Genomic DNA, 26,390 nt, shown 5'->3' with positions numbered 1-26,390 from the left:
TCAACATTTCGAGCTGGTGAAGTAGTCGACTAGAGGTTGGGGAATTTCCCCAGCCTTCTCCCCCGCCCCGGAGCCGAGGCGGAGGCCGAGCTGCGCGCGCCGCCGCCGAGATGCGCAGGCTTTGGGATTCACCTCTTCAGCCGCTGGGAGGCCCTCTGTGTTCCCCTTTCCCCGGCGCCGGCCGCCTTGCTCGCCTGTGCAGTGGCACCCGCCTTCCACCAGGGAGCCTCGGGCGAGCGCTCCCCCCGCCCCCGCCCCCCCCCCCCCCCCCCCCCCCCCCGCAGCTCGCTGGCTCTCTCTTTCTCCCTCTGTCTCACTCTCTCTCTTTCTCTCCCTCTCCTATCGGAGCACAATGAAAGCCTGTGTATCGCCGTGACTCCGGGCTGCGGAGCCAGTGTCAGCCCAGCGGCGAACAACAGACGGGAAAGAGAAAGGAAAAGACCAGCTACTTTCTTTTCCATCTCTAAAGCGGAACAATCCAAGAGATAGAACCACATTGCTTATTGCGAGTCCAGACCCTCAGATCCACTGGCCGGGGATGGAATGTACAAAAGTGGACAGAAAAGTGGCTGGACATGACTCGGTGCAATTTGCTGGAAGTTTGTAAGTTTGACCATCGTTTGTAAATTACTCTCGGAGGAGTTTGTCTCTCTTGATAACTGTATTAGGATCGAGCCGGGGGTGAAGACTAGGAACGTAAGCGGGAAAGAAAAAAATGTGTTGAAGGATCTCTCTCAGTGGCTAGTGACTTCAGACTGCTTTCATTTAAGGCTGGGAAACCTTAGAGGGAATGAGGATTTTACTGGTGATTGGATTAGCCGAAGAAAAAAGCATGGTCCAAAAGTCCAGTTACTGGTATTAACAATTGAAAAGCTGCCTCCCGTTCTTTGGGGAGAGGATCACATCCTGCAGTCCCCCAAAGGGGAGAAAACACCGGAGCAAAGGGAAAGGGAGGAAAACATTAAAAGCCAAAGGACAGTATCTCTTGATTTTTGTACGTTTTGAACATTGACTTCAAAAAGCTTCTGAAACAGCACTTTTTTTTTTTTTATTTTTAACCTGAGGAAAAGTAAAGGCCGTGGGTTACAGAGACCATGGTAGAAATGGGTTTCTCTGCAGAAACATCCCCATAAAGAATCTTCCAAAACAACTAGGTGAGGGGGAGTCCAGCTCTGTATTAATACCTCTCACAATTCCCTTGGCTGTCTGTTCCTGTCTCTCACTTGACAATCCCTGAATTCTTGCTCTTACCCCCAGATCGATCGTGTGTTTACAAAGTACCTAGTGGCTCTTGTCAGCTTGGTGGGGGGAGAAAAACCCCACTAACTGTCCAACTTCTCCAGAGCTGTCAAATGCAATTAGAGTTAAGTTGATCAGGGTTTGTTTCCAACTTACGCTCTGCGATTGGCTTCTATTCTTTCTCCTCATCCTCTTTTACTCCCTCCCCTCCCCCATACCTTCTCCACTACTCCCCCCAACCTCTGAAGACCTCTATTCATGTGGCCCTGAACACTGAGCGCACATTGTCAACAGCAGATTTGCCTGCACTAACCAGCCATAGCCTCCTTCCACCTCACCATCCCAGAGGCAGCAATCATTGTGTCCAGTAAGATGGGGGACACAGCGCCCCCGCAGGCCCCCACAGGAGGGTTAGGGGGGGCCCCTGGGGCGGGGCTCCTTGGAGGGGGCTCGGTCACCCCGAGAGTGCACAGTGCCATCGTGGAGCGCCTTCGGGCACGGATCGCCGTCTGCCGCCAGCACCACCTGAGCTGTGAAGGACGCTACGAACGGGGTAGGGCCGAGAGCTCAGACCGGGAAAGAGAGAGCACCTTGCAGCTCCTGAGCCTCGTACAGCACGGCCAGGGGGCGAGGAAGGCTGGCAAACACACCAAGGCCACTGCCACTGCTGCCACCACTACAGCCCCTCCCCCGCCACCTGCTGCCCCTCCTACAGCCTCCCAAGCGGCAGCGACAGCGGCCCCACCGCCCCCACCAGACTATCACCATCACCACCAGCAGCACCTGCTGAGCAGTAGCAATAATGGTGGCAGTGGTGGGATTGACGGGGAGCAGCAGCCACCGGCTTCAACCCCGGCAGACCAGAGGAACTCGGCCCTGATTGCGGTAAGGCACCTGGTTTTCTCCCGATTCTGGCTGTGGTCGTGTGGACTTTGGCGAGGGTAGAGCTGGCCTCGGCCTGATGTAGAGTGGACGGCAGTGCAAAGGGCCAAGATGCCACCTGACTACCTCAAAGGCTATTGGGTGTCTTGTTTGTGAGGTGTTACTAAACCCTTACTCGTCAAGTTCTGCTGGTGTTCATTCATGGGTTCTCCTCCACCTGTAGAGTATTCCTTAAGTGGTAAGCAACTTGAGTTTTCCAGAGTTTGCTCTGGGGTCCAGAGCTTGCAGAAGAATTGGCTACGAGCGGCAAGACCTGAGCCATTGAGGAAGGTCTTGTCTCAGGAAGCCTCCTGCTTTGGCGAGCCAGCACTGATTAGGCCCAGCAAGCCATGCTTAGCCTGAAAGCATTCGTTTAGCAGTCCAGATGACCTTTAGCCAAGCCTTTTCCTTCTTGTCCTATTTCCCCTTCCCTCTTTGAAGTGGCCCTTTCTCCCTGGGTCAGGAGAACATAAGTGGTAACCTCTAGCAGAGCAAGTTCCCTGAGCGTTCCCTCACTCAAAAACAAAAACTTGGGGAAATAGCCCAGAGACTGGTGAGGGAGTGTTTTTACAAGGCCTGCTCCCTGATTTCTTACAGATTCCCCCACTGTCCCCATCTAGCTTCTTGCCACAGACACTTCAGTCAGATACTGCCCACTTACAGCCTTCACTAAAATGGGCAGGCGCAAAGGGGCTGTTACCATGCTGTCATCCTAGAAAGTGCCTTGTCTTCAGCCATTCCTGGTGACAGGACATCCAACCTGAAAGTTGTGATTAGGTTTCTGGCTGGAAGTTCCTCCTTAGAGGTATAGACACACCTCATCCCAGAGCGGGTAGCCCTTGACTCATTAGTTCTTGGTGCTAGTCCAGGTCAGGTGACTGCCAGTCGTGTGCTGGCTTTCCCCCCAAAGCTGCTGGGCCCATAGCCTCAGGGTAGAAGGTGGAGCCCTGCCCTGCAGCCCTGCAGCCCTGCAGCCCTGCAGCCCTGCAAGCTTCCTCCATTTCTGAGTTCTGTGGGGATTCGGAAGTCCTGTGTCCGCTAACAGCACAGCTCCAGTTTGCCCAAGCCAGCCCTAATGAAAGTCAGCAACAGGAAATGGCCATGCAAGCTGAAACGTCCTCAAAAAGCCCAAAGGAGAGGCAGGCACTGCGTTGAACTCCTTCTCCGAGGGAACTTGAGAAGGAGCTCTAGGGAGAGGACATCCTCCAGCCAGGCCCCTAGGATGCTTCTCTGTGGGTCCTCCTTATCCCTGGCCTGGGTCTGTGATGGTTGAAGTTTCCAGAAAGTCTGGGGGCTGTATTGGTGCTGTTCTATTCCACCACACGTTTTGCTTGAGATGCCTAGAACTGCAACTTCCTGGCGCCAACTCCAGACGAAAGATAACTGCTAACAGTTAAACTGCCCAATGTTTGTTGTTTTATCCTTGGATACAATTAGCCTGTGGGGTTATATTAGTGCTTCAAGGCCTAATTTCCTCTCCCTTCCACCTGCTCTATCCCCACCTCTCCCTGGAATTCCCTAGGACAGCAATGAGAGTTTGTTTCTTGAAAGAGACATGTTGAGGTAAAGGGGGGTGGGGCGGGTAAAGAATCACTCAAATGGAGAGAAGAATGAGGTTTGTATGTGAGTGTGTGTGTCACTGGCATCTGCAGCCAAAAGCATCTAAATGCCCTGATTGTCCCCAGTAAATTTATAATCTGTCTGCAAGTCTCCCAATAATACCGCCTTGTGTGCTTCACAGTCTCCTGGTAAGTGTTTCGGGGGGTGATACAGGGAACCAGGCGCCCAGCCCTTCTCAGTGGAGAAGACAGATCTCTGTCCTGGGTGCCAAGATGGGATGTGGCCTTCACATCCCAGCCGCTGCAAGGAAGGTGTCTGCTTATGGCCTCGTTCTTTTGGTTTTTGCTTTTCTCCCACTTGGAAGGAAGATGAGGCTGCCTCTTTTTCTTGGGGGCTTGGGTATGCGAATTGAAACCAACTTCAGTGGTTATTGTAACTTTACGACGATAGCAATATCCATGCTGGGAGGAAGTGAGAGCACCATGTCTGGCCTTTCCCGACTGGAGGCTTAACTGCTGCGAAAGGTGGCTGCTCCTTCACTCCTGTTCTGAAAGGGAATCTGCTTTCTCTCCCCTAACTACCAGCCATCTCCTAAAACATCCCCTTAGAGGAGCTCCCTCCCCGAGTGCCGAGAAGATTGATGAGAGGTGCAGTGTGAGTTAGGAGTAAAAAGTCCAGTTTATTTCTGATGGTGGCTTTTCACTGCAAACCTGTGCCATTGCAAGGGTTGATCCACCACCCCCCTTTTGGTTATTGGAAATTCCCTTCTCCATTTTAGCTTCTAAATTTGGCGCTTTGTTACTCAGCATGGTACTCAGAGATGGTGATGCAAGTACTGTATTAACCTGATAACATTGTGTCTGAAGGGAGGCCTGGGCATTTGGGAGTGATTCACTAAGCCTGTTAAATCTGCAGGTCTCACTTCGCTCAGGATCCTCTTATTTTCAGAAACACCATCCATTTAAAGGGGACTTTGCGCAGAATGGGTGTCAGAATTCTTTCTTAATACTGTGTCCATAACTAGATTTATTTCTGTCTGGGTGTGTTGAAGGTATCCCTTTAATAGTTAATTCTTATGCCCTAAGTGACCATACATGTCCTTTGGAGAAAAGGAGAGAATATTGATCATCTAAAACCGAATATGCACGGTGTCCTCAGATGAAAGCCCTGTGTCCTGCATACCTGCTAGTACAATGCCTTGTATATAGTCAGTAATATCTGAATGAGGGTGGAAAGGGAACTTCTGTTCTGTGGGATAGTGTTGTCTTTGAGGGGTGTGATACTACAAGAAATATATAATGTCTGAGATTTTCAATAGCCTGAGTTTCAAGAACAATGCAAGAAATAAACCTCCAAGCTGGTTCTAATTCTGTCCACATTGAGAGCCTAATTCTGCAGCCCTTACTCAGCCAGTTTCTTCATTTAACTCAAGTGCAAGTTCAGGGGAAGCCCCATTACTGCAGAGATTGCAGGAACAGGGCCTTTAAAGAGGGCCTGGATTGTAAGGGTTTATGCAGATCTGCATTTCTGACCACTTGGAGCAGGCTTTAGGCACTAAATCATTTTCTGGTGAAGTATGTTTGAATCTTTGAATGAACTGTGAAACTGAATAATTGCTGGTCCATGGAACAGAAAGGTTTAGAGCTTCCGTGGTGCATTATTAATCTTTCCCTTTTGCCTGAGACAAGCTCTTTTCTGTTGCTTTAGACTCTGTTGCTAGGCTGGATAGATAAGTTGTTCTAAGTCATCTTTGGCTTCAGAGATTATCTTTTCTCTAATATAGTGTGGAGGAAAGAAAACAGATCAGACAAGGAGACTGCATCCTCGGGGTCTGTGCCTGCGTGATCACTAACAAGCTGGGTGACCTAGGACAAGTTACTTAGCAGTCATGTGTAAAACAGAACAATAATGCTGCCCTAGCTCGTTGAGAAAGCCAATGAATGTGTGTTTCTGAATAGACTCTGGAAAAAAAATAAGCACTGCAGAAATGCAAGGCATTATTACTAGTATTACTAATAATAAACTACTAGACAACAAATCATAATACCAGTTTTTCCAGGGATTAAAAGTGTACTTAAGCTTTCAGTTGTCTGTTTTAAATGGTGAAATAGCTTTTATTGTAAATAGAGGGGTTGGTATTTCAAATTCAGTGCTGTCAAGATAAGACTGAGCTATCAGAGTACTTAAGTGTTCCCGAAGGTCCCTGGAAATCCTAGTGAAAATGTGCAACGGTGTGAAAGTGTTTAGGGTCTTTTACAGGCCCCTGCACAGACCTGAGCAGCTTTGGAAAGGTGTGTCCCCCGGCTTGTGTCAGGAATATTAGAAAAGTAGTTTGCACAAATGACATGGGAAAGTTAACTATTTTGTCAACAATAGTCTAAAATGTTAATTGTTAGCTTAAGAAATTCAAACAAGTTAAATCATTGCCAGAGTCCCCTGGTTATTTTTAACTGATAATAATCAAGTTTCCAATTGACAGTTCAAAATTTGAGGGCTGTAGGGTGGGCGTGGGGCTGAAAACAGAAACAATTCATTGGCCAGAGCTGGGTGTCTGCAGCTGTCCATGTGGTAAATATCCTCCGTGGGACAGTGATAGGAGTGTTTACATTGTTTATATGTGCAGCCATCATTTCCTTAAAAACTGACCTATTTTTGTTCTGTTTTCCAGAACAGAGTAATAAAGGGGGAGTTCTTATCTATCCAGAACCTTCCTACTACTTCTTTCCAGTAAATATAATTGTAAGATCTCACAAAGGCAAAAGAGTTCAAGTGGAGAGAGAAGTTGGTACACTCCTTTACCAAAAAATGGGTAGAAAGCTTGTTTTGACAGCCAAGTAATGTTAGTATGTTACCCAAGATGTCTTGCTTGTGTAGGTCAATGTTTATTTATAGAAGGCATCTGCTTTCTTTGAAATAATGTCTTTGCTAGGTGATGCTTATCAAATTTTTCTCAACCTTAAAGTTTAGTGTGGTATGGCTCCCCTCTGCCAGTAAACCTTTTGTTAAGTACCAAGACAAACATGGGTGTCCAAATGTTCTTAGGCATAACAAATATGACTGAAAGAGTGGCCTTGATTAGCTGTTTTTGTTTTTATTGTTGTTGTGTGCGTTTGTTTTTAGCACTGCTATTTAATCTCAGAAAGCTTAGAAGGAAATTTGAAAAAAAATCATCCAGTTCTGCTATGCATGGCAGCTAAACCATTCCGAATGGCTTCTACTACTTCCTTGTACTTTAATCCAGTCCCTTTTATATGATTATAGGCAGGATCATGTTTAATGAAAACAATTCTAAATTCTTCTGCATTTTCATGATAATTTCCCTTATACTTTAACAGGTTCTGTGCGAGAATAGAGAAATACAGCTAAAGACCTAGTCCCTTCTTACTTACAGGCTAGTCGTCAATCAAGACCACATGGACACAGTAAAAGTACTTAACTAGGTAGAATGGACCAAAACTGATATAGAAAATCAGAGGGAGAGAGGAATAAATATTTCTTGAGCCCTAGAATGTCAAGGCACTTTTATTGTATATTTTATGTGATGCTTAAAAAAAAAAAAAAAGAGAGAGAGAGATGAGTAAGCAATATTTGGCTATTTTACAGATAAGGAAACTGAGGCTTAGAGATTTAGTAAATGGAAGAATTTTATGCATAGATTTTCGAGTTTGACCCGTGTTTGATCCCTCCCTCACACCTACAGCTGTATGAGCTTGGGGAGATAATTTTCTTTTTGGGCATCAGTATCTTCATCTGTAAAGTAAAGCTAATATTCTTTAGCGTAACAGTCAGTATAATGCCTGACACATAGCGGGTACTCAAAACATGAGTGCTGTTAGTAGTTGGTAGGAGAGAAAGTCAAACCCAGGCCAGGCAGCACTTTATGGACAATGTGGGTCCCCAGCAGGCCTGGGAGGAGCAAGAGAGAAGGTGGAATGAGGAGTGGGGCTGCTGGGTGCCAATGTGTGTGAACCTTGGGTGTTTGGGAACAGAGAGTGGAGCCTGGCTGACACTGTGGTCGCGTGTGAACAGTGAGGGGAACACGTGAGGCCGATCCACCTCCTGGAGGGTCCGGAGCTCTGGCAAGAGTGTATCAGAAGCCCTGGGAAATGGTCGAGCAAGGAAGGCTCAGAGGAGTCAGCGTCTGTGAAGCAATAATAATCCTTCATATACTTGAAGACAAGTATTACATTTCCCCTCCAGCAGCCTCTTCTCATTGCTCACTGCCTAAGTGTTCTGTATTACCTATCTTCAAGTCCCTTGAGCTGCTTAATGCCTTGCTATTTACACACTTCTCCCATTCACTGTGAGTTATATACAGCGTGACATGGCCTTTGGCATTGAAAGGAGATGGTTTTAAAAGCACAGTCGCTAGACGCAGAAGAGAAACTAAAAGAAGCAGAACCAACTACACCTCTCTTCTTGGGCTGGCTAGGCCTTCCAGTGCAAATAAGAATTTCCCCCGTGGGTAAAAGTGGGTTCTCTTGATGTTAAACTGATCTTCCCAACAAATGAGTTTATTAACTTGGAAAAGGTCTTTTCATTAAAACAAAACAAAAAAAATCATAAGCAGAAATTTATGAGAAGCTGTGAGCCCAGATAGTCTTTGAGATTTACTTGCTTTCTTCCTTGCTTTTTAATTACAGGTGGGTTACAGATCTTTTACTAGCCCTAAGGAGTCCGATACCGGTTTCCCCTATTTGTTCCATGTTCACAGGGCACAGGGAAGGCTCCTATGGAGTAGATGGCTGAGGGAAAAAGTCAACAACTCCTTCCCTCCCTGATTCGAGGCAGGATGCTGGGATACTGACCATAGCTGGAGCGGCTCTCCATCTTTGGATCCTAGCTCTGACCCTTTCCTATACATATCTAAGGGACAGGTGTGAAAGAATGAAAGCTGTTCTTTTTCCTTGGAGAGGGGATGAAGAGAGAGGTTTATATATTCTCCACAAGGCTTGAAGACGACTAGAGAGTCGGGCCCTACCACAAGCAAATTGCCAAAGGAATGGCCAAGAAATGGGCAAATAGTATTTGACAGGCACTGTGGTCTCTGTGGGTCTTAATAGTTTTAGCAAGTGTTCTAAAATTTCATATCAAGACTGTGGACATGGGTGCTTTTTCGAGTTTGGGGAAATTATCCATGAAGTCAATAAAGAATCATTGCGCAGCTATTCTATGCCAAGAGAATGAATGTATCCATGATGAGCGATTTGATATAGCCTCTGTCTTCTTGGAATTTACAGTCTGAAAGGGGTGGCGGTGTGGTTGGAAACAGAAGTGTTAAAGTCAGCTTGAGGTGGCAAGACATCGTAGCACTTAAGAACCTGGGGTTAGGGTGAGACTACCTGGTTTCAAATCACAGCTCTACAACTTACTAGCTCTGTCTTCTTGGTTCATTTAATTAAACTCTCCAGCCTCAGTTTTCTCACCTGTAAAATGGAATGATAGTGATATAACTAACTACTTTCTGGCACCTAGAATAGGCTCAATACATTTTAGATGTTGTTATTGTTAATGTGAGAAGTGACATAGTCAAGTCAGATTCGTGGTTTTCCCAGCTCAGGATTCTCTCCCCAAAAGGATGTCAGGGATATTTTATGCAAGGGATGTTTTTTCTCTTTATATTTATTTAAAATGCTTAGTGAAGTATACCATATTACCCAGTATATCTATACTATCCCTAAATAGTTTACTATGGAGATGCTGTCTGGGAGGGGTTTACATTTCTATGAAATGGGTTGAATAGTATCCTTCTTCAGAACAGGATCAATTAATATCTCTTCCATTCCTGGGATTCTAGGACTCCTAATTTAGAACTTGACTAGAGTGAGTGTTTATTTGACTCCTTACTTCTTCTTGAATAAAGGCTGGGTTTCCATTTAGTTGCCCGGGGAGTGTGTAGTGTGGACTGTGTGGGTAAATGAGAAATTTAGACTGTCTATTGAGAATTTGGAATGATTAGAATGGAATAGTCCAAATTTACCAATTGAACTAAATTATTAATTCATACTGACGAGTAATTCTTAAGTGAATCTGGTCACAGAGTCGCAAAGAGTTAGCAGTTCCCTGCTTTGGAGATTCAAATGTATGCTTTTGAAAGCCAGGTCCCTTGCTCAAGTTGCCAGGGAATCAGTTCTCTCACTGCAACCGCACACAAACAGGCGGCACGAATTTGCCCTCTTCCCAACCCCGACCTGGAGCATGTTGAAAATTTCAAGCCTTGATGTGGGTCTTAGCTGGGAATCTCTTCTTTGCTCAGTACCTCCTCAAGTGTGACTTTCCATAAGAAACACGAGGAAAATGCTGCCAAGGCTTCAAAGCAAGTTTCTGTGAGGATAATTCTTAATCAAAAGCACAGTGTTTCTATGAAAAAGTGACAGGATTAGAATGAGCATAATCTTGTTCTTGGTGGGTGATATTTGGATAAGGACGGATTTCTTGGTTCTAACTCAGAGCAAAGAATGTAGTCAAAACGTTTTTGGTAGTTTCTTTATTCCCCATCATTTAAACTTACATTCCCCTCCTCCTCTTGAAGGATAATATTCTGAGGAAATGTAGAATCAAACTCGTGTTGGGTTTGTTTTGTTTTATATTGTTTTTAACAGTGTTCTTGCTTCTGGAGTCACGGCTGGTTCCTATGTTAATATAGAATCATTAACATTGTTGTTTTAAAAGCTCTCTTTTGTCAGAAATGTGGTTCAGCTTTCCGGCACACTAATAACTCTCACCCACATGAAGCCCAACACCTTGAATTCCTCACTGTACAACAGGCTTCTTTTCAGGTAGTTCTGAAGGATTTGAACAGAAAGTTAATTACATGTCTTTTTCTTTTTTTTTTTTCCCCCCCAGAAAATTTACTTAAGGCCAAAGTTTCCTTCAACTGCTAATAACTTACCAGGGGTTTGTTGGATACACAGTATAATCTCTCAGAGTCATGGTAACCAGGGTGCAAAGAAGTGGCTTAATTGAATACAATGTGTACTGTACTGTGTCTTTGGAATGACGATTGCCACACTTTGGTGTACACTGCTCATTTCTGGAGGTCTCTGGAGTCTAAATTATGTAAAAATAAAAACATTCTCTGGCTGAGCAGCTGAGAAACTAATTTTTCGTTGTTGTTCACGTAAGTAGGCCCATACTTGCTAAACCGGCAAAGGCTTGCACATTTGATTGCCACACTACACCATGTAATTTCAGACAGCAAAACCTGTGAGCTGGTGGTATTATCCCATTTGGTTGTTTCACAGAGGTGTTGAAAAAGAGCAAAGTACAGACATAAGGGTAAACAGGAAAGAGCAGTGGTCCTTCTGACAGAAACACGGGGCAGAGGTGATAGATCAGGAAAGTTTGCACCCAAGTCCTGTAGCCATTGCACCAACGAGAGCTTCCTTTTCTCGCTTAGATTCTTTGCATGTGCATCTGTTTGCAGGCTCATTCCCCCGGCGAGAGATTCTGAGCTGTCTTTGTGCTAAATTAAACATTAGTTTTCTCCTTGGGAACCTGATCTTCCAAAGACTAGGCAACAGTATCTTTCCAAGAGAGCTCTCAGCTCCCTCAGGAAGAGGCTAGCTCAGGAGCTTTCTCACCTCCACTGTCTGCTTCGCTGGTGTGAGTGTGTGTTGTATGTGAATGTTTTGTCTAACCGCGTCTAGAAGCCCTTAGAGCAAGGACTTGTACTCTTGTTTTTGGTGTAATGCAGGAGGACCCATGCTGTCTTAGAATGTATTAAATGGAAAAGATCAGAGCAACACCCAGATCATGGAAGATTTCAACCACCCGTAGGAAGGAGTTTCCTCTGCTCACTGCCCCCCAAATTCCAAACCCACAGCAATGAAAGAGGGAGTATGTGGCAAAATAGAAGCCATCTCATTTCTAACCTTCTCATCTCCATCCTGCCCATCCCCTAAGAGGGCTAGTTCATATTGTTCTCAAAAGAGGCACTATTCTATCAATTTATACAGTCTCATGAGCCCTTAGAGAGAAAACAGATCAAACCTGTTTCTCATAGGTGAAAAGATTAAACCCCATTTAAAAGCAAACACTCCAAGTTCCCATAGCAGTACGGGTAGAACTAGAACCCAAGTTTTCTGACATCTATTCCAGGTTCTATAAAGTAGTCCTTTTTAATAAATCTATAAAAAGAACAGTTAAAGACAATGTAGGATTTATATTAATTTTGATAGTAGAAGGAGCATGGAGTTTAGAGCCTATGGTAAGCTGTTTTATTTTTTTTTAATTTAATTTTATTTTTTTTAAAACATCTTTATGGAGTAAGTTGTTTTTTAAATGATCACAATGATTCCTTCCATCCCACATGCCCCTTTGTAATGTGACTTTACCACTCCTCCCATTGAAAAGTGGATGCTATTTCTCCCCAGTGAACCTTGAGTAGCCTTGCGACTTGTTTTAATCAAAAGTGTATGACAGAAATGGCATTGCGCTACTTCTGAGAATGGGCTTTAAGAAGCTCTCTTAGAATAAAGATGAAAAAAAAGAAAAAAAGAAGCTCTCTTAGACGTAAAATTTGTTAAGGGTAAATCTTAAGTGTTCTCCCATAAACAAACAAACAAGTAAGTAAGTAAATAAAAATAAAGAGGACGGGAGAAAACTTTGGGAAATGATGGATATGTTTTTGGCCTTGATGGTGGTGATGGTTTTCTGGGTGTATACTTATCTCCAAACTCATTGAGTTGTATACATTAAATACGTACAGCTCTTTATATGTCAATCATATCTCAGTAAAATGGTTAAATAAAAAAGCCCTCTTGTGACACTGAGACCACAATATAATGAAGGTGGTCTAGCCAACTGGAGGATGAATGTCCACATGCTGAGAACCAAGGTACCCCTGCCTCTAACCAGCACCAACTGCCAACACGAGAGCGAGGCCATCTTGGACCAGCCAATCCTCCAACTCAGTGGAGCCAGACAGGTGAGTGAGTTCAGGTGGAATCAGCAGAGGAACTGCCGAGCCGACCTAGAGGATCATGGGAAATAGTGCATAGTTTTAACTTAGCAGAGGTTGACTGAATCAGAGCCAGAAAACCTTAGCGTAGAAGGCAGTTCCGCCTCTTTAGGTGTGTTACCTCAGGACTGGTTACCTAACATCTTTGAAGACTCATTTTCTGCTTTTCGTGATGGTAGAAACTATCTTAAAATGTTGTGAGGATTGTATGAGATAATACATAAAAGAACCTAGCGTGTTGTCTGGCATATGGTGGAGCTTAACAATCATTAGTTTCCTTGCTTTGTCCTTTGTCTCTTCTCGCTGTGTTATAATTCAACGCCCACCCCCACCCCCCCGCCCCACCACCTTTATCATCTCACTTTCACTTCATGGGCATCAGTGTTCTCATAGGCTTCCCCAGCTCACTGTTCCTCTGAACAATTTATTTTTTCCCTCCTGCATGATGGCCTGGTGCTGTCATTCCTCCTAACTACCAAATTTCCAGCATTCTTGATATGCTTCAGGGAGCACGTCTGCCTTTGGTAGTCTACCCTTAAAATAGAAAAGGGTTAACCTCATAAAGATGTCACTCCCCTTGTACTGTTATGCTGCCCTTGGGAGAGTCAAACAGCATAGCAAATATATATGGGCAATGTAATTGCCTTCGATCTTCTAGGTCACAGAAGACTTTGCTAGCGAGTACGGCATCTGGGGGAAAGTAAGCATATTCTGTCTTGAAGAGCAGACTTTCTAACATCTATCCCTGTTATTGTTTTTGTGGGTTTTTGGTAGCAGATTACTCTAAGTGCATCATTTTTTCCATTTTACACTTCACAATAAATGAATAAACAAATAAAGAGGGAGTGATATAGTGATACTATATTATACGTCTAGTCCTTATAGTGATAATAAGAGAGTACTGGCCTGGGAACTGGATGTTGAAGGTCCCAGTGCTCCCAGTGATACCAACTAGTAGCAACTTAGTCAAATTCTTTTACCTCCCAGGTGCTTACTTTCCTTCTTGGAAAAACAATGAGGGGCACTTGGTGGTGGTTTGGCCCACCTCTGAGGCCCCTTTTGGGTTGATACACTTTGAATAAGTTCCCTGATAGTTTGCTTCTGTTTTTCAGCCTTCAATCTTGACTTAAATATATCTGCTAGGAAGAATGGAAAGGAGATGTGACAAGAGTGGGAATGTTTTATTTTGTTTTTTAGAGGAAGTGCTAGTGAGGAGGGTCTGAAGTAATCTTGGAAACAAGGTCTAGCCAGCTGGGGCAGAGGGCAAGGGCACAGCCATATTAATTGCTTAGCACCCTTCCTAGAAGTAATGAGCAAATCACTCCATATCTGACCCTATTTGATGGGGTTTAGGGTTCCAGTATGAGAAAAACAGTTGTAGGACTAGAGTTTGATTCATGAAAGTGACTTTGGGGGGAAGCACTGATTTTTTTTTCCCCAGATCTCCCAACTACACTTGCAACATTTCTGTGGGTAAAGAAGTTTTCCAGTCCAGTCCCCCAGTGAAATAATTACATGAAATATAAAATAGAAACCAAAAAGAAAAATATTCTTGTAGAGCCTTCCTTCCTCAGGAATTGACTAGTCTTTTAGCTGTACACATCGGTCTCTCCATCTGTTTGTCTCTCTTTCATATACATGTAACAATTGGAAAGTGCAGATTAATGGATGGGGTTTTATATGTGCCACCACTTCATTTTTTAAACGTGTTTCCGCTTTAAACAGGAACTACAAAAGAGAGTCACTGAGGAATCGGCCTGGAGGAGGGGAATTCAATCCACTACCTCTTTCCCCCCCACCCCCTTATCACTGAAACCCTAAACAGAGAGTGTAATCACCTATTTCCCAAGGGCAGCCCTAAGCCCTTAAAACTCAGATCTGTTTAAGGATTTAATAGAACTGGAAAAAAGAAATGCACAGGATCTGCTCCAAATCAACAAAGGAAAATTTACCCAACCAAATATTCAATCTAGAGAATTTCTTTGATAGCACAATCCCTTCCTTCCCTATCTCTTGATTTAGTTAGAGCACAGATCTTCAAATTGCATCTTTACGACTCCTAGAATCTTGTGGGTCTGTGGATCACATCTTAGGCTCCAGGCCAGCCCAGTGCATTTTCTTTCACAAAGCAAGATAACTAGCAGGAAGCCAAAAGGGGCATTTGGTTTTGGTTGTCATTTATTTTGTTTCAAAGGGTAGACACACTCAGTTCCACTGTTAGATTAGAGCCAGAGAGATGGTGACGTTTTCCCTAGTAACTTCTAAACTAGCTTTTCTTCTAAGATTTTTTTGATTTTTAGATGAAAATTCTTGATATTATGTTTTGCAACATGGCTTTTCTTTTTAAAAATACTAAGATAAAGGAAGTCGTGTTGCCTTTCTTTTCCAATAGAATGGGTCTTACTTTTGCTTAGAAAATGTGCCCCAGGTTCCCATTACATATGCACACGTGCACATACACACACCCTTTGTTTACCATGGTTATTTTTAGTATATATAGTAAAGTATTATTAGTAAATAGAGACACAAGTTGATTATATGGGTGACTTTACAGAGAAAATAGAAGGGAGGAAGTGTGTTAAAGAGTATGGGAAAGATCCGTTTTAAAGGCAGTTGCTCCAGAAGACAAGAGTATGCCAAACTGCAGAAAGTAGGAAAGAGAACATTGTATCCCAGTGGTTAAGTATGGAGTGACAGGAGACCTCCATTCTGGTCCAAGCTTAACTGCTAACTAACAGGGTGACCTTGGGACCAGTCAGTCCTCCTTTGTTTCTTAGTGTCTCCATCTGCAACCCGAAATGTTTGGATTCCTCAGCACTTTGCTTGGCTGGATTATTCTTGACACACAGGATTTGGCTCATATATCACCTCCTTTGAGAGACCTCCCTGGCTGCTCTAACTAATGTAGACATGCATGATTGATCTCTTTTTCTCTCTCGTCTTCCCCTATCACTTTACCCCTTTATAGAGGTTTTGTTGTCTTCATAAGTTTTATCAATCTCTGAGTTTATGTTGATTCCTTATTTATTTGTGCATTTCCTATCTTTCCCCACTGGGATGTAAGCTCCATGAGACCAGAGACCATGTCAGTCTTGTGCACCACATGTATCCCAGCCCCAAGAAGTTCCTGGAACATTTTGGATCCACAGTAAATATTTGTTGAGTGAATGACTAGATCAATGGCTTTTAAGCTAGAGATATCTTATGAGTCCTTCAGGGATGAAAGTAGGAAAGAGAGGTGGAGGAACGTGTAATGGGCCTCCAAGGTCTCCGCCTCCTGTTTAATTATGGGTATATTATGTATATATTTGTATATATTATGTATATTATGTATGTATGTATACATAATTATGTATATTATATAATATATGCACATATATTTGTAATACAGACATATAATTATAAACTTAGAAAGAGATATATAAAGCATATATAAACAGTAGTTTTTTTTTAAATTAATTAATTTATTTATTTATGGCTGTGTTGGGTCTTCGTTTCTGTGCGAGGGCTTTCTCCAGTTGCAGCGAGCGGGGGCCACTCTTCATCGCGGTGCGCGGGCCTCTCACTGCCCCAGCCCCTCCCGTTGTGGAGCACAGGCTCCAGATGCGCAGGCTCAGCAGTTGTGGCACACGGGCTCAGGTGGTCCGCGTCATGTGGGATCTTCCCAGACCAGGGCTCAAACCCGCGTCACCTGCATTGGCAGGCAGACTCCCAACCACTGCACCACCAGGGAAGCCCCAACACTAGTTTTTAATTACACTAAGGCATATGTGCATATCTATATTATATATAATATATATAAAGGTATATCTATAGATATACATATGGAATATAGATATATGCCTTAGTGTGATTGAAAACATGGTTCCAGTGCTACAATTATTTGAAAGATACAGGGGCATGATAATCTCTTAAGATTGTTCCCAGATTGAAATTCTAAAGCCCAGTGTCTCATAAGTAGAAAATATTGTGTAAGGAAAAGGATGATAAGATAGAAGTTACACATGTCGAGTGCCTACTGTATGCTGGGTCCTGTGTCAGGCCCTTGGACCACACAGGAGAGACAGAGCTCCTGTTGGATGGAGTTTATATTTTAATGGGGAGGGGCGTAGGGACAGAGAGTAAACAAACAAATAAAGGAATGAGATCAATTTAACTAGTGATACAGTAATGCATAGCTCTTTGTTCCTTAAGGTGGCTGATTGATTTGGGTTGATTAAAAGGAGGCAAACACTCTGGGAAGTGGAAAGTGATAACCCTAAACAAACAGTTACCCTCAGAGCTCGAAGATGGGCTCCTTTGCCAGTGCCTGCTGTGAGCCTGGACAGCTGCCTGCATAGTGGTTGTCCCAGTCCAGGCCATGTGATGCTTTGGCCAGTCTGTGTAAGATGCTGGTTCTGATGCTTCTAAAGAGGAGGGTGACCATGTCAGTACTTTCTGTTCCTTGGAGCTACTGTGATCATTTTGTTAGAAGTCACTGAGGTTTGAGAATTAGGGAGAAATGGCTGAAACTCTCCTTTTGAGGAAAAAAAGACTATCACCTGTCTTTAGCTGTAGAAACAGGAAAGAGATGGTCAGGAAATTTGCACCAGGACCATAAGGGGGTGGAGGCATAGCAGGCTCTCAGGAGGCAGGCAGAAGCGGTAACTGGCGTTTGCAGTAGTCATCGTAATGTCATCCTACATGTACACAGCCCATGTAGTCCTCACAGAAACCCTGTGCTGTAAATAAGGTGACTGTAGCTTTTTTATTCTAATTAGGAGAAACAAAGTCGGAGCAGCTGAGAAATGCTAATAATATCTTACTTTTGAATAGCAAATTTGCAGTTTATCGAATGTGTATACACAAGCTATCTCCGTTTGTTCTCTGGGGTATTATTATACCCATTTTAGAGACTGCTAAGAGGCTCGAACTGGCCTGTACTAACCCTGCTAGTGAGCAGAGCCGTCCTGACCCCTGGGCTCTGCAAGGCTCACAGCTGGCAGAGTGGAGTAGCTGGGCCCCAAATGCACCACTGAATTTGCATCTAAGATGAGGACATTGACTGTCTTGAGCTCCCAGAAGCACACCCACACATATTTTGAAGCAATGACTCGCCTAGAAAGAATGGCAATCATGAATGGAATGAGGATGTCAGATACCCAAGGCACATTAAATCTAGAATAAGGGAGGCTGGAAAACTAGTCTTTTTTTTTTCTTTTTTTAATTCATTAATTTGTAAGAATACAAGTCTAGGTGAGAAAACTTTTTTAATTTACGAAAACCTACACTTTGCTACCTTTATTTCTTATGAGTCTAGTGAGTCAACCCGCAGGTCTGGGGAGAGAGGGCTCCAAGGTTGTTATGGAGAGAAACTTGAATCAAAGAAGCAGATTCATCTCTAAAACCAAGATTGGTCTAAGTTTTTCTCCTTGCTGTTGCTTCTTTTGGACGCAGATCTTAGACGGAGCTTAAGGGAGAGACCTGCAGCTCTTTGCTGAACAGTGATTTTGAACACACTCAGATCCAGGTTGAATGTATATTTTATGTTGGTGGGTGTTTTCTCACTACCTGGAGAAAATATAGGAGTTCGTAATTGTTAGGATTTTTGCTTCAAGGTGGAGAAGTGCCGTATTTATCTTTGTATTTCCACTATTACAATAGTGTCAGATATCTTGTAAGCAAGCATTTGGTAAATGTGTGTTAAACTAAACTGTGGAGAGCATGCATTTTTTAAAGGACCCAACCTTTTATATTTCTGTGACTAAATGTACCATGCACCAACTGTGAAACATTGATCTTTAAGGTATTCGTTTTGTTCAACATTTTTTTTTTTTTTTTTTTTTTTTTTTTTTTTTTTTTGCGGTACGCGGGCCTCTCACTGTTGTGGCCTCTCCCGTTGCGGAGCACAGGCTCCGGACGCGCAGGCTCAGCGGCCATGGCTCACGGGCCCAGCCGCTCTGCGGCACGTGGGATCTTCCCGGACCGGGACACGAACCCGTGTCCCCTGCAGCGGCAGGCGGACTCTCAACCACTGCGCCACCAGGGAAGCCCTGGTTCAACATTTTTAAATCACGTTTATTAAGCGTTTAACATGTCAGGCACTCTTCTAAGTGTTTTTTTGAGTATTAACCCATGTTTCCTCATAATCGCATGATGAAATAGGTAGGTATGATCTTATTTCCATTAGTCAGATGAGGAGGTTGAGGCATGAGATAAAGGGATAGGCCGGGACACTCATTCATGCACGTGGAGTCGGGGTTTGAACGGAGTGGATTATGCTACTGCCCTGTCATGGTTTCCAACTGCATCCAGGAGAAAGTAATTATACTGGCAGTGTCAGACTCTAGCTCACACATGATTCAGGCCTGAGTTTGGAGGCCATGTGCAGCAAGACATTTGAATGTGAATAACAATTAGAACTAACTCCTTGTGTAAAATGCAGATACAATTCTGAATGAACGCCTACAGGCCACAGATTATTCTTTGAGACAGTTCAGTTGCCATTCTCCTGTCTTTTAAGAGTAGAAAGTGCTTGAACATGTAGGATCTGTGAGTGACAAATATGTTTCAATTTGCATGCTGGGGAGGTTGGTAGCAGTCACCTGGAGGGCTGCATAGAGGTTTCTAAGGCGATATCCAAGCTCAGTGGAAAGAGGGCCAAGGTGGTTCATTACTGACATCTTCAGGATTCAGGAATCCAAACCTGGAGGATCTTGAATGTAGATTCCTGATGAAGTATGAATTCTTCCCATGGAGGAATGTATCAAGACCTGATTACACTGTGAGTGGGGCCTTTACAGAATGAATTTAGGCTTATGTAAGTTCATTGTGTCTTAAAGACAGGTGAGTTCCTTGAAGACATTATAAGCTCTGCTCTCTCTTGAGAGCTCAGATAAAGTGACTGAGGCATTTTCAGCATCTTGTAAGGTGCAGTGCAAACTCAGCTGCGCTTCTTCCTCGACTTGTAGTTGTATTACCCCCAATCCCCTCTGATGTGGAAATTCTGGATATACCATTGCTCATGATCAGTACTCTGAAGGAAAACCTTTTTTTTTTTTTTTTTTTAACCGGTACGCAGGCCTCTCACTGTTGTGGCCTCTCCCGTTGAGGAGCACAGGCTCCGGACGCACAGGCTCCGGACGCTCAGGCTCAGCAGCCGTGGCTCACGGGCCCAGCCGCTCCGCGGCATGTGGGATCTTCCCGGACCGGGGCACGAACCCGTGTCCCCTGCATCGGCAGGCGGACTATCAACCACTGCGCCACCAAGGAAGCCCGGAAATCCATTTTTGGTAGAAGTGGAGACAAAAACAATGTAGAAATGGGCAAATAATGCCCTAAACATAACTGAGATCACTGAAACTTTCTTTTGGGAATCAAATCCTGCTGTAGTTGCTTTTAAAACCTTTTAAATAGCCAATTTGTGTTGAGCTATTATGTTCAGCCCACAGTAGGCTTCAGGAATGGAGTGGTTCTGTGGTCTCTTGGAAAGTATTTTCATTTTATCAATAGCTTCCTTTGACCCTAGAAGATAAGGGATGTAGCATCTTGAGTTTGTGAACTCCCCGAATTTAATGTAGAATTTTGGGTGATGGCGTACACGCATTTTCCATGTGGACCCGTTCCATAGCTTTGTTAGATTCTATAAGGATTCCAAGGGCCAAAGAACCTGAAGCCGAGGCTTGTGGTGGTGGGAAGAAGAATCCAGTGAAACTAGGCTAGCGTGATTCTTCAGTCTACACAGAGCAGCCAGTTCTAGGAGATCTGATGTTTCCTTTTGTTTGTGTATTGTTCGCTGTAGTTTCAGGAACCTGAACAGCAAGCACATGTAGCCTTCTTCACGCCTAACATAGTTCCTTCAGCTTGGACTTTTGTTATCTATCTAAACATTTTCTTCTTTCTGAAAGGCCAGCAGTCCTCAGGTAGCAGCTGAACTTTTTGTTCTGTTTTGCAGTATCGTTCTGAGCCCCGGTCCAGCGATGTTTTCCTTTGTTTTTAAGTGACCTCTCACCATTTGGAGCCTCCCTTCCCTCCCACCTTGACCTCTAACTCCAAGTTTACGTGTCTGTGTCATTGTGGGGAACTTCTTGATGAAAAGGGTAAAGCTGGATTGGCACTTCATCTCGGGGATTTTTCATAGTAACACTGACTCTTTATTATTAGCTGTGCGCTCCAGGCTGCTAGAGTTCGTATTTTGGCAGTGGACCATCAAACACCCTATTTTTAAGAGGCTTTAACTTAGTTGTAAACATGTGCTGTGACTGGGAGCTTGCTTTCTTTACTCATATTTACCAAAAGTGGTTTAACTGTTGAAAAGTTGTTATAAAAAAAAAAAAAAAAGCTCAGACTTTGGGACTGTTTTTCCACTCGTCTAACTCAAAACTATGCGCTATCTAAAAAAAGAAAATTTGGCATTTAGTCACTAATTTGATGGTCCAGTCATATTGGTAATTTGAGGGGAGGAAGAAATGAAACTGCTAGGTCATTTTACTTTGACAAATGCCTGTCAGACTTGCATAGAGGGAATAATGGTTGCTACACATGTTAACATGATTGACCAGAACAGCTCAAAAAAAGACAGTCCAATACACTGAGTAAATTGCTTATGTCCTTAAATTTTTCTATATTTAGAGTAAAAGCTTTCTATACGCATATTTCCTGCACACTCTAAATTCTCCTAATGGACTTCACTGGTCCCATTAGGAGAATATAAATAATATCCCAAACTCTTGTCGGTGTGCACGTACATACAAGGACCATTGATGTCTGGGGACCTTAAAAAGTCATATCTAGAAATTTGATGAAGGAAAGAGTATCACAAATATGTTTATTCCTTTTATCTCTGGAAGGAATTTCAGCAAGTATAACAAAACACACATTAATCTTTCGAGGAGATTGTGACTTATAGCTGTAAAGCAGGATCTTCGGGAATTTAAATGTTCAAAAGGAGGGGGTTAAACTTTGACATCTTCCTCTTGTGATTGAAGATTCTAAAAGTAACGTTAGGCAAATTCTTGTGCTCCATCACAAGAGAAATACCAGCTTTCCATGAGGGGTTAGCCTTTCTTCAAGCCTTTTTGCCACAGGGGAGGGCAACTGTGCTTCCAAGATTGGCCACATTTATGAGGGGGAGAGAAGAAACACATACGGGAACATGTGTGTTTCAGGGGTCATGAGCCCAGTAGGCAGCCATGAGCTGTGGAAGCGCTTCGGCCTGGAAAACTGGCTAGCTGATGAGTGCATTTTTTCTGCGCAGATCCTGTTGGAAGGCACCTTTCCTCAGTGTTGTTCTTACCCCTCAGGCTGCTTGTAGACGTTCTGTCCTCCCCACATCCCAGGCAGATGAACACCTACACTGACAACACGTGGATTCCACAATGTCCGAGGACATTGGCTTCCTTGGTCCTTGTCGTGTAATATGTCGTCTTACAACCATGCTTGCTGTTCTGACTTTTAAATCACTCTCCTTTTCCAGTGCTTTCAAAGACAAGAACCTTCTTGTCCTGATGGGCATTCATTCACTATAACACACACACACACACACACACACACACACACACACACACCTCACAAGCTCCTCCTGTCTCCATCTTTTTAAGGTAATAAGGAATGGAAGACTCACCGTTTATAAATCCAGAAATTCACAAGAGAATGTCTCCATGCCAGAAGAAGGTTAGTAGGTGAAGAGGAGAGAAGCCCAGCCAGCCTCACAGTGGGCATGGTCCTCTCTGCTCCTGTCATTTAGATCTGCTCAGGGATAGGACAGGGTGTTCACCAGGGTCATCGCCAGAGTCAATGAAATGTGCTTCCTTGTTGAGTTGCCATGAGCTTGGGTATACCCTTGGGTATATATAGGGAATTAGCTTAGAATTATACTCCAGTCAACTGCCCAGAGCTGCTTTGGGGCTATGGTGATGTTCTAAGTGGTACCTTTTATAATGACTCCCTTCTCCTAGCCTCCCAGTGTGTCACCAGACCTTTGATTGTACTTTATTATTAGGTTTGCAGTGGGGCATTAATTGACAGGTGACATAAGCCAATCAATATAACAAGGAGTTAATTCCACTTCATTCCATTTTCCCCTTCTTGAGCTGCAAGTACTTCATAGATATATCCTAATTTATAACACCCCTTTAGTGGAAAAAGCATATTGCCTAGTTTGCATGTCTCTTATCTCCCTGAACCATCCTGGAAAGCTCTCTGTAGCTTCTGCAGGATGATCTGGTGATTCTCATTGATAATTTTTTTTTTTTTTTTTCCCACAACCATTTGAGCAAAGTACTGCTCTAGGTACTTTGCTGAATTCAGAAAAATCTCAACCAGTTCTCTCAGGGCCAACCTTCTATGTATATGAGCTGTGATGTGCTCATTGACTTCGTGGTACTTATTACAACCTGAAAAGTATCAAATTGTTTTGTTTTATGGGTTGTATTTCTTTCACTATTGAATGTAAGATCTTAAAAAATTAAAATAGAATCAAAATTAATTTAATATCAGCAGGAAAAATTTTCCTAATATTTGTAAGAATATATCGTCCCTCCCTTGAGGGAGGCATGTACTACCCCCTGACCTGGACCTTCTTCAGAATAAACACAACCATAATACCGTATCTGTAGCCTCCTGTAGCTACATATGTGCATAACTGTTTTGTGAGTAGTAAAGAAAAAGAAGCCATCGTGGATCAGAAGGACACATACTTATGCTTTTAAAACTTTCAGGAGGGAGAAGAATTTGCAGAATTGAACTCTTAGAATTCTCTGTAAGAATTTTTTAGCATGGAGTTTTGTTCAAAAGTTAGATTTCATGTTAATGAGATGAAAAGATTCGTTAATTGTATCAGTTATCTATTGATGCATAACAAATTACCCCAAAACTTAGCAGCTGAAAACAGTAAACATATCCTATTTCATGCAGTTTCAAGGAGTTGGGGAGTGCTAGCTCAGGGTCTCTTGTGAGGTTACGGTCACCTCAAGGCTTGACTGAAGATGGAGGATCTGCTTCTAAGTTCACTCACATGGTTGTTGGCAGGACTCAGTTCCTTGCTGGTTGTTGGCCAGAGGCCTTAGTTCCTTGCCTCCTTGGCCTCTCCATAGGCTGCTTGTGTGTTCTCAGGCCACAGCAGCTGGCTTCCCCCAGAGACAGTGATCCAAGAGGGAGAAAACCATCACAGGAGCCACAGTCTTTTACAACCTAATCTCAGAAGTGACACACTTTTGCTTGCGCCATATTCTGTTGGCAGCATAGACCAACCCTGATACAGTGTGGGAGGGGACTGCACAGGATGTGAATACTAGGAAGTGTGTATTGTTGGGTGCCATCTTGGAGGCTACTTAATATATTAATGAGTTAACATTAGCCCATAGCCCAGGTTACCATGTCCTCTACTATGATATTAAGGAAGGTTATACCACTGACTATTCTAAAATTAGACCATTCATTCATTTCACTTGTGTTTATTGAGTACCAGCTATATACCAGGCACTGTTCTAGGCACTTAGGATACATCAGGGGATAAGACAAAGATCCTCACCCTCGTGAGTCTTACGTTCTACTTTATATTCTGCTTTGCATGTCGCAAATTCCATGGATCAGGGCCCAGGTGATTATGGTAAGTACCTGGATCTCAAACCATTGTTGCAGGCTCACTTGCATTTGACCAGCTTCAACTGAAACAGGGTTTCAGTTTTCTATTTTCTTTATCTGCCAGAATAAGGGTAGACTTTTTGAAAGATGTGGTAACAATATAATCTCTCTAGTGATTACATTCTTTTATTAACTCACTGTCTTAAATGATGGTTTCTCTGTCTTTGATAGCTAAGCGAGGAAGTAAAGTACATTACTTAAGAATTAAGGGAAATAGAGTACACTACTTAAGAATTAAGGTTTGGGAGACCCTCCCAGATTTGAGTCATAGTCTTCTGCTTTCTTACTGTGTTACCTTGGGTGTGTTGTTTGACTCATCTGAGTCTCAGTTTTGTCATCTGTAAGATGGTGCTAACAATAGCACCTTTCTTGGAGTTGACTGAAAGCCCTTATCATAAGATTTGGGACATAGATATCACTGTTTTATCTGCCTTTTCTTCTTTCTGACTGCATCTGTGTACTGCTCACAGACTCATTACCAAAGGTGCTATCAGAAATGACCCACTAGTTCAACCCAAACTAAACCATCCAAGACAATAAGAGGTATCATAACTTTACTCCCAGAGCTATGGCTGCTGCTAGTGTATATTAAGTGGGAAGAATAACTCAATCTGGGCTTCATAAATTGTGTTAAAGCCTTTGATTTATCATCAGGAGCTTACCATTTAGAAATGTAAAAGTGTTTTCAATATCCACCTGCTGGTTTCCTACTGATGCTGTTTCTGTTGAATATACTTTACTAATAAGTCATCTGTCAGCAAAGGAACCTGGAGAAGAAAGACTCCTGTGCTCAGGGGTTTCTCTCTCACTCCGTCAGTCTTGGGCACCTGAGCTAGGAAGCCCCTGATTTTTCTTGGCCGAGCACTGAGCAGGCAGCTGCTTCCTGTCCCAGAGGTGGCTGCCTTTCCAAGGCTGGGAAGCCTGTGGCCCCGCTCTCAGTTCCTTTCTCGCTTTCCTTCCTCTAGCAATACCATTAGAGAAACTGGCAGTGAGAAGGAAGGGACCCTTGTAACCGCCAGCCCCAGAAAGAATATACAGATTGAGCAGCTAGGTGTATTGTAGTGGAGGGAGTTGCAGTATGATTATTGGAGATACCCGGTAATTTGGAACTCTGTGCATTTTACATGCCACGCCCAGCCTAACTTCTCCTTGCCTTCATTGGGCAGGAAATCTATGCATATGTGATACATAATCCCGTCAACCATTGAAAGACGTGAACAAATGTGATCAATTTCCAGGCAGTCGTGGGCTCTGGATTAGCTTAAGAGGAAAGGAATTCTGAAGACTGAGGACACACCAGGGTGGAGAGGGCTGGGGGGCAAGGAACAGATGCGTGAAGTCAGGCAGTCCTGAGTTTGAATCCTGACCCTGACACTGTGACCTCAAGGGATGGTATTTTTTAACCTATCCAAGCGTATTCATAGAAAAAATGAAAATAATACCAACCTGTGAGCGTATGTAAATCACCTAGCACTTTGAACAATAAAAAACAAACAAGCAGAAAAAGAAGGTCCCAGGAAACATTTTTTTCCCCAAACTCTACCAGTTTTCTAAGTTAATCAATGTAGAACATCACATTGTTTTTATTAGGAGAAGATATTTGCAGCTTCCAGGGCTTCGGTTCTCAACATTTCTGCATATAGCAGTCACTGGGGAGTGTGTTAAATTGCTGGGCTCCACCAGCAGAAATTCAGGAGCTCTGAAGTGGGATCTTTCTAGAAGGTTCTCAAGCCACATTTGGAGACACAGTCTTTGGGGTAACTCCAAGCCTTAGAAGGTTTTGAAATCACCTTGGCTTAAACATTTTAGGCATCCGTGGAGGTCAGATAGAAAACACATTCTTTTAGCTTTGAAGACATTGAACCAAAGTTATTTTAGAGCTATCGGTGCTGTGCCTTTCTGGGTGCTTTGGAAAGCACAAAAGCAGAGATTTGCAAAGGTGCACCTTCCATTCTGTGGAAAATCTGTTGGCTTCCTCTGTGACCTGGATGGAACAATTTACTACTTTCCACAAGCACCATTTAAGAATGCAAGCAGGAACAGGACACCCAGGAATATCTGTGGAATGCAGGCCTGAAGCTGAAGG

General features: G+C 43.4%; 1 protein-coding gene across 1 annotated transcript in view; it reads left to right on the top strand.

Annotated features, from left to right (window-relative positions):
* The first annotated feature begins 361 nt into the window (after positions 1 to 361).
* MAML2 (mastermind like transcriptional coactivator 2) overlaps positions 362 to 26,390 on the top strand; it is a 361,793-nt gene continuing 335,764 nt past the window's right edge. Inside the window, exon 1 of the mRNA XM_079928575.1 lies at positions 362 to 2,124. Within this exon, the coding sequence (XP_079784701.1) occupies positions 1,612 to 2,124 (513 nt within the window). The 5' untranslated portion in view covers positions 362 to 1,611. The remainder of the gene's footprint in view (positions 2,125 to 26,390) is intronic.

The sequence above is a fragment of the Stenella coeruleoalba genome, assembly GCF_951394435.1.
Source record: "Stenella coeruleoalba genome assembly, chromosome: 8".
Taxonomy (NCBI): domain Eukaryota; kingdom Metazoa; phylum Chordata; class Mammalia; order Artiodactyla; family Delphinidae; genus Stenella; species Stenella coeruleoalba.
This window is presented reverse-complemented; position numbering and strand designations above follow the sequence as displayed.